This window comes from Pisolithus orientalis (assembly GCF_024613125.1).
Source record: "Pisolithus orientalis strain OTSU chromosome Unknown F5J12scaffold_7, whole genome shotgun sequence".
NCBI lineage: Eukaryota > Fungi > Basidiomycota > Agaricomycetes > Boletales > Pisolithaceae > Pisolithus > Pisolithus orientalis.
The window spans coordinates 208,451-217,269 of record NW_026260788.1 but is presented as its reverse complement, the minus strand read 5'-3'; the positions used below and the strand labels follow the sequence as shown (position 1 = coordinate 217,269).

General features: G+C 44.0%; 1 protein-coding gene across 1 annotated transcript; it reads left to right on the top strand.

Moving 5' to 3' along the window:
* Positions 1-6,272: 6,272 nt before the first annotated feature.
* On the top strand, positions 6,273-7,095 carry F5J12DRAFT_969430 (uncharacterized protein; the record flags this gene model as incomplete). The annotated part of the gene is made up of 3 exons (XM_051750061.1): positions 6,273-6,398; positions 6,473-6,551; positions 6,602-7,095. The coding sequence occupies 3 exons, from the start codon at positions 6,273-6,275 to the stop codon at positions 7,093-7,095; spliced, it is 699 nt and encodes a 232-aa protein (XP_051602066.1).
* Positions 7,096-8,819: the final 1,724 nt, after the last annotated feature.

Sequence of the window (8,819 nt, the reverse complement as noted above, 5' to 3'; positions counted from 1 at the left end):
TATTGCCAATACTTACCAATCTTTTGACTTTGCTTACTGACTCTTTGCCTTTTGGCTTGCTAATCCTTTCCAATACTTTCCAAGATGATTACCCATTGCTTACATTCCTTACTCATCAGTTACCAATCACTTACCAAGTGATTGCACCTTGTTTTCCAAGGGCAACACCCCTGTACTGTATATAAATCACTGTACTTAGATAGCAAAAAAAAAGAAGACATCAGAGAGCCCCTCTTGCTCACATTTTATCATCACTCAGTAATTCATTCAGCAGCTTTGATAGTTGAGACTTTATTAAGGGTCTAACTGTTGTCTACTTTGCTTATCCTTGTCTATCATCAATATACTTTGCTCCAGGCCCTCCCTGAGCTCAGTGCAGCTTAGAACATCAAATTAAGTTGCCATCCATCCTTCTGTAGGCTGACAGCAGTCTACCCTATTGCTTTCTATCACATTCTTGCTCCCTCTTCATCAGGAGCACCCCCAACCCTCAGCACTCATCCTTGAGTGTTGTAGCTTGCAAAAACCCACCCAGGTCAAAGGTTCTACCATCTAGGTACCACATAGGCACACCACCACTCACTCTTTTTGTCTTTTGTGTTGGTTTTGGTTGGTTTTCACCACTGAACCACACTTTGACTTCACACTGGTAAGTGACTGTGACATATATGTGCAGGAGTGAAGTGTTCCCAAGTCATCAGCTTGTGACAGAATCACTCTGGTGCCTAGTTTTGAGGCATTGGTATGGAGTACAAACAATTTCTGGAGGTCCAGGAGATGAAGAACTGGTTTGGATGAGAGAGCCTTCTTCAGGGCCTCAAAGGTGGAGGTCTGTTCAGGTCCCCAGGTCCATCTTGCATTCTTTTTTGAGAGATCATGAAGGGGGTGCACTGTTTGCAAGAAGCCAGAAATGAACTGTCAGTAGAAGTTGCAGAAACTGAGGAAGGAATGGTGTTCTTTCAGGGTTGTTGGAACAGGCCAGGTTTTGATGGCTTTGATTTTAATCTCTGATGGTTTGTATGTGCAGGAATTGTCAGACTGCAGTGCACAGGCCTTCCTCGGTCTTTGAATGGATTGTGATGTCATCCATGAGTATGATGGCCTTCCTGTTGCTTTTTAACTCTCTGAACATATGGTCCATGTATCTTTGGAAGGTAGGTGGTGAGTTACACTGCCCAAAGAACATTACCATCAGTTCAAAAAGTCCTCTAGGGGTATAAAGGCCCCTTTCCACTTGTTGCCTTCCTTTACCCTGATATTGGTAAAACCCCAGTGAACATTGAACTTGGTGAAATACTTTGAGTTGGCAAGTTTGTCAAGAAGGGTCTTAACATTGGGAAGGGGATATGAATTGACAATGGTATGCAAGTTCAGGTACCAGTAATCTTGGATGAGTCTTCTCTTGCCATCTTTCTTTCCAATGAAAAACATGGGGGCAGCTTGTGAAGATTTAGAAGGGCAAATCTTTCCACATTTGAGATTTTTGTCAATGAACTCATTGAGGGCCTTGAGTTCATCAAGTGAGAGGGGATAGATGGCTCCTTTCTTCAGTTGAAAGCTGGGCTTCAAGTGAATTTCATGATCAAGGAAACCTCAGTGAGGCAGAAGAAGGGATTTCTTCTTCAGAGAAGACTACTGAGAACTCCCAATATTCTGGAGGTAACTCAACTTCTGCTTGTATGTGCAAAGCCTCAAGTTTCATGGAAATGGATGTGTGATTTATCTTCATGGTCTAGGGCAAAGTCAGTTCTGCAGACACAGTTTTTCTTGTCAAGACCATGGTCAAGCTCTCCCCAACTGATCAGCTTTCTGGAGGTCCAGCTGATTATAGGGTTGTGTTCTTTGAGCCACAACATTCCCAGAAGGAGGGATTCCCAATTTCTGAGTTTGAGGACATACACATGGATGCACATGGTCTTTCACCAGATCTTGGCTCTGAAGGAAGCAATATGGGTTACCCAGTCTCCTGTCCTACCTTTGTAACTTCTTGACTCCCAGGGTCTTGCAATTCTTTGTGTTGGGATATTGAATTTTTGGACTATTGCTGGATCAATGATGTTGGTTTCAGCACCTGAGTCAAGGATGGTTCAGATGGTAGTGTTTTCATGATCAATGAGGTAAGTGAAACCAGTGATAGAAGTGATTGACATATCTTGTTCATAATCATACACTTTCTCAGTTCCTATCTTAACCTCTATTTTTTGCAATACTATGGGCTCTCTTCCTGATGCTACTCCAGGAGAGCCTTTCAAAAATCTGGGTTTCCTTTCAGTCCCCCATTGTCTGTGGGTTCGTCATTCTCCCCATTATATTTGTCTTCTGGCTCCAGTTCTTCTTCTTCATCTCTGGAGGCTTTGTCAAACTCCTTGAGCATGGCCAGGATGCAAGTGTGGAATTTCTGGGCCAAGGAAGACTTACTGTTTGTTGTGGATGAGGGGCATTTAGACTTCATATGCCCTGTCTTACCACATCCATAACAGGTAGGAGCTTCACTCTGTGATCAGACCTTAGACTTCTGATCAACATCCATGGCATAAGGGTCTCAGTACAGAGTCTTCAGAAATGAAGACAAATTTGATCTGTGAGAAGATTGTTCTTGTTTCCACAAATAGGAGCAGTCCTGGTAGGTCACTTTTCCAGAGAAGACCTTGAGAGTAGCCATAGCTGCTCTTGCCACTGTTGCTTGGTGAATCCAATCTTTGACAGAGTCTGGCTTGGGGCTGCCCATAAGGATCCACCTATTTACAGTGGCTCAAAAAACTGACCACATGTTTGTATGTTTTACATTAGTTATGACTAAATGCAATAACCCCTAACCCTAGCCCTAAACCATGAGTGTATGAAATAGGGTACTTACTCTTGGCTTTCTATTGGTCCATGAATCAAGTCATTTGGATAGGAATTGATAGAATAGCAGCCATTTGAAAATGACATGTCATGCAGTCAGTTTTTTGACTTTAAGTTTTGATCACATTGTTTTGAGTTTAACAAAGTTTAAAATGCTGTGAGGTGCTTACTAATGCTTACATGGTATATCACATGGTCTATTTGATGATTTGTCATCATAAAAACAATGCCAAACAATGAATTGGGACCATCATGGCTCCCTCTTCTACCCCAACTCATGAAACCATCCTCCTGGTCCATCTGGGCCATTTTCTCACAGTAATCCCCATAAATATTGGTGCCCACTACAGTAATGTCATCAGGGTATATGTCCAACACAATCAAACCCTTAAAAAATCTGCTTTCAGTCATCCCTGTGCTGTTTCCCCCACCCATACCTGACATGTTCTGCACCTAATCAGTACTGAGACAGCTGGAAATGCCATGGAGGTCAATGTGGCACATCAGAAAATGATGAACAAACAAAACACCTCTTAACCAGTACATTTTCACCACAGTACAATTAGTTTCAATGCTGGGGTGAGACAGAACATTCCTGTGCACTTCAGGTGGCATGGGAAGCATGGCTAGACTGTGCTCTCAGCTGACTGTGGATGACTGGGAATGGGTGATTTGGTCATATAAGACCATAGGTAATACCCAGGCCTAGATGGATTGATTGAATCTCCTTCCTAGCAGTTCAGTGGACTATCTCCCCCAGGGCACCTGGACTGTAATGAAGGTTTTCAGCTCACCCTAGCCCTCAACCCAGCACCATTGAGGTGGAACCCACCAGATAAGAGGTGATTGGATTGTTGGTCAGTGTTTTAGAGTGCCAGATTAACCATGATGGCTTTTTCAGCATTCTCAGTACTGATTAGGTGCAGAACATGTCAAGGTATGGGTGGGGGAAACAGCACAGGGATGACTGAAAGCAGATTTTTTAAGGGTTTGATTGTGTTGGACATATACCCTGATGACATTACTGTAGTGGGCACCAATATTTATGGGGATTACTGTGAGAAAATGGCCCAGATGGACCAGGAGGATGGTTTCATGAGTTGGGGTAGAAGAGGGAGCCATGATGGTCCCAATTCATTGTTTGGCATTGTTTTTATGATGACAAATCATCAAATAGACCATGTGATATACCATGTAAGCATTAGTAAGCACCTCACAGCATTTTAAACTTTGTTAAACTCAAAACTAATGTGATCAAAACTTAAAGTCAAAAAACTGACTGCATGACATGTCATTTTCAAATGGCTGCTATTCTATCAATTCCTATCCAAATGACTTGATTCATGGACCAATAGAAAGCCAAGAGTAAGTACCCTATTTCATACACTCATGGTTTAAGGGCTAGGGTTAGGGGTTATTGCATTTAGTCATAACTAATGTAAAACATACAAACATGTGGTCAGTTTTTTGAGCCACTGTATCTCTTCATTAAGGCCTTTCCTGAAAAAGACTGCTGCAGTTGAGTCTTCAGTAGATATGCTGGCCTTGTTGAGGCAATTGCAGAAGTCAGCAATGTACTCATCTAGCAAGTGGGTCTCTTTGGCAGATAGCAGAGAGGTAGATTAGCACAGTTGACTTCACATCTCCTAATTGGAAGGTTTCCTTGAGTTTTGTGACAAATTCATCCCATCCATCAAAAATCCTGAGGTCTCCAAGGGCAGTAGTGTTTTCATTGACATAGGCTTCAGCAAAGGTGTGAGCTGAGCCACTCCCCATGTAGGAGAGGGCAAACATGATCTTGGATTGGTCCTCATAATATATGTGATCATTTGTGGTGAGATAAAGTTTGATGCTGCTCAACCAAGCAGAAAAGTCTTGGTGAGCTCTGGTATATGAGAAGGGCTTGTTCAGGCTAATTTCTTTCAGTCCCCCTCCCTTAGAGTCATGTTCCTTTCTCTTCTCCTCAGAACCTTGGGAGGGGCCCTTAGGCCTTACCACATCTCTGCCAAAAAGGCTTTTGTAAAACTTGGCAGCCATTTCAGGGGTTACCCTAGTCTGGCCAGTGACAGGGTCCTGGAGATTAAGTCCAGAGGTTTGATGTGCAAGTTCTTCTGCCATTTGGGTTGGTAGAAGTCAGTAAGTATATATCTGTAGATGAAGAAGACAAGGGGTCTGCTGGTCTGGCTGTCCCTTGTGGTTGTGTTTCAATATCTGAGCCAATGGGCTCTGGGTTTTGATATGTGGTGAAGTTGATTGGTGAGGTCAATTCTGCCACTTGCCCAAGTTGGGGCCTTACTGGTGGATCTTCAAGACCTATACAGGGGTTCAGAGTTTGCACCAAAGGGTGATGAATAAGTGGCCTTTCTTGGAGGACTTCCTTTCCTTTACAAAGTGGTAGGGGAGGTTTGAATGAAGAGGCTGCTGATGGAGGCCTCTTACTTCCTTCTTCTTGGCATGAAGACACATTGACAAAGAGGAAGGTTAGTGCCAAAGTTTAGGGGCTAGCTCACTGATGATTAACACCAGTGGTTCTTGAGGATGTGGCAAGAGGTGCTCATTTTGCAGGCTATTTTGCCTAGCAAGGATTCCAGAGCACAGGTATCCAAAGGGTAGTCTAGTCTTTGATGTGGCCAGGTGATTCAAAATCCTTCTGTTATGCTGACAACTCATATCATGCCACAAATCAAGTGTGTTAACACAAGCACATGACTAGTGTGAGAAGTGATGTGTAATTTAACTTCACTAGTGACAGGACACTAGTCTTGGCCAACTAAAGTCATACTGTTGAGTCCTCATGGGTACAGTGAGCAGAGCTAAGAGTCGTTGCAAAGTAGATTTCAAATGAGTGAGCAGTACAATACATGTGGGTTTATATACATGTGTAGAGTACCTGTGGAACAAACATTTGAAAACATTTAAATGTACACCCACCTTCTAACTAAGGCATTGTTGAGTCAGACCTATGCAGGCACAAGGGTAACCACATCTAGGCATAAGGGTGACTGAGCCTGCACAGCAGAGGAGGCCAGGGGTGGACATATGACAAAGGAGGGGTAACTGCATATATGATGTACAGGGGTGAATGAGTACTGGGGGTACACATGTCATGTGACTGCATGGATCAGGGCCACCAGTAGATCATGGAAGGAAGGGTGAATGGACATAGTCTGGCTATGGTACAACACAGGGTAAACAGGGGTGAGACATAAAAGGAAACATACACAATGTAAGTCCAGCTGTAAGGACAGGAGTTTGCATGGGGGCAGAACATCATCACTCGAAAGCATGATGAGCACTGAATGTATCATACAGAGTCTGAAAAGGGAATAATGTGAGCACAGTGTAATACAGAGCAGAAGAAGTTGTTTTCCAACTCCACACAAGATGCTTGAGAGGAAGGTAGGAGTAAGCAACAATTGTGACACATGAAGAATGCAATATACATCGAGATCATGAAGGCAATCTTCTCAGTTGATGAGTCCCCTGAATTCCAAGTCCTCACTCAAGACAATCCAGCTGTTTTCACTGCTCCAATCCATAGTTGGCTTGATGTGTACGTCAATTTCTTTTAACCAAAAATTCACTGCTCAACTATTACAGCTTAAAAATGAAATACTGAAAGCAGAATGCACTACTTGGGCAGACAGGTGCCAGGCACACTTATGAGGATCTTGCAAGCAGCAACAGCACAAAAAATATAATTGGTATGTAACTACTTCATTCCTAAACACATTAGTTTACTGATTGTTATCAGCAATGATTGAGAGGGCGTTTCCTTGGTGGGGAGAATTGCACAGGTGGTGGTGCACAAATCCTGCCTACAACAGCACCTGGAGTGCTGCTGATAGTGGGCAGGATTTCACTAGGCATGTGGTTGAACTCTTCAAGCTGCAGCCAAACCCACCATCCAGAGATTCCATCAATCCTGCTGCAGGCCTGCTGAATTCATCTCAGCTGGAAGAGGGTGAAATAGCAGAGGGTGGCGATGATTTTCATACTAATGACAACTTTTTTGCAGATGATTTGGAACTGATGAATGTTGATGGCAACCCCCTCTTTTCACACATCGAGATGCCATCATTTCCCATACCATCCCCCTCCCCAGTCTTCTCTGAGCGAGAGCTGCCACCACCCATTATTCCATTGCCCTCTCCATCCTCTGCTGGATCCAAGCAGTTGCTGTCATCCCTCCCTGCTAATTCCAAGCAGGTTTTCACTCACCCCCCTGCCATCCTTCAATTTTTCTGAGTTGTCTGCTGTCATCTCTCCTCCCCCCTGTTATGCCTGTGTCAGGGGTCCTTCCTTTTTTGACTTCTCAGTGGTCACATGCATCATGTGCCTTGTCACATCTCTCATAACTGTCACTATCCTAGGGGTTCACTTAATGCAAGGCTCCTTTGGATCTCCTGCTGTCACAGTATTTCCAATACCTGTCGAGACTGTGCCTCACCATTGACCCAGTGTTCCACTGCCCTCTTTGATGGATGACATGTCTCTTTCTTGTTCCACTGATTAGTTTCTGACTCATATATGTTGTTCACATGTTGTACTATAGCTCTGGTGCCTGGCTCCTCACTGTGCATTGATTGTGCAGCCAGTATAGCCTTCGTTCCCTTATCTACTCCCATCATATGACACCATATGACTCTGTTTGACTTATCTATTTGACTGATTGTTCTGTTGGTTACTGTGGATATGTGTTGTGACGTGTCTTGTCATGACTGGTATGGTACTCATACTTAGGGGTATATAAACCCACATACTTTACCTTGTATCCTCAGTTTTTCAATAGCTTGCAACTCAGCTCATCTCTTCGCTCTCATTACCTCCTCTGTGTGATCTCAGAAGAACTCACCAGAAGGAGGCAACCTCTGTCAGGCAACCACGATAGCTGAGCCATAGGGGTTATGACAAGTTTGGCCCATAGACTCCCCCTTGTGTGCTTCATGCCTATTCCATTTGAAGAAGTCACTGCACTCAGGCATAACAAAATTGAAAAACTCAGTGCAGCTTTCAGGACTTGTCAACCTCTTTGCAAAAGTCTACTCATCCCTGGTTACTGAACTTCAACAAACCACTTATCCTCCATACAAGGCTCATTGGTCTCCCTCAGTGTAAAGACTCACTTGCATTTGTCCCACTTCCTTGAGTAGCAAGATCGAGAAGCATCCCTCTACCCTCAATCAAATCCACCACTCTACAGGCAGCCACTAGGCTTTAATAGATCACCTCCCTAGAGTCAGCACTTGTGTCTCCCTACACATAAAGTCACTTGCACAATCACCCCACTATGCTGACAGGTTTCTTTCAAGAAATAAATCCTCCCTCAGCCTTCGTTGTCACTATCTGTAAAAGTGTCTAATCCCCAGAAGTCAAAACTGCCAGTCCCTCCTCGACCTAATCCCCTTGGGCTTGGACAGAATCTGCCCTTGCCACCCATCCCTTTAGGATGACTCAGTCCTTCGGCTACTGCAACCAACCCCTGCTTATCTTATCTGTCCTAGTTTTGGGATTCGGAAATTGCACTTAGTTCAGAAGAAGAAGACGATCAGAAGTCTGAGACTTCTTTCAGATCAGTCCTCAAAGAAGAAGAAGCATGTGCACAAAAAGAAATGTCCATGACAGTCAGTCATGGAGATTTGGTTCCTGAAATGCCCCTGAGGACCATTTTGGAAGAGGAACTGAGACAAAGGTTGGAAGAACAAAGAGCCACTATGGTGGAGGAGCTCCACCATGCCATGCATGCAACTACAAGTAACCCATTCCCAACAGGTATGCCTACTGACTCAGCTTTACAAGAATGGTATTGTAGGAGCTTCAGAAAGGCCATACCCCCAGAGTTACCCACTGGAGGTGACAGTAAGGGGAAAGCCAGAGCTGATGATGATGATGACTACTCACGACAAGTTCAGCCCATAGACTCCCACCTCGCATGCTAATGGAGGTTGGGAGTTTAATGTCAGGCATCCTGG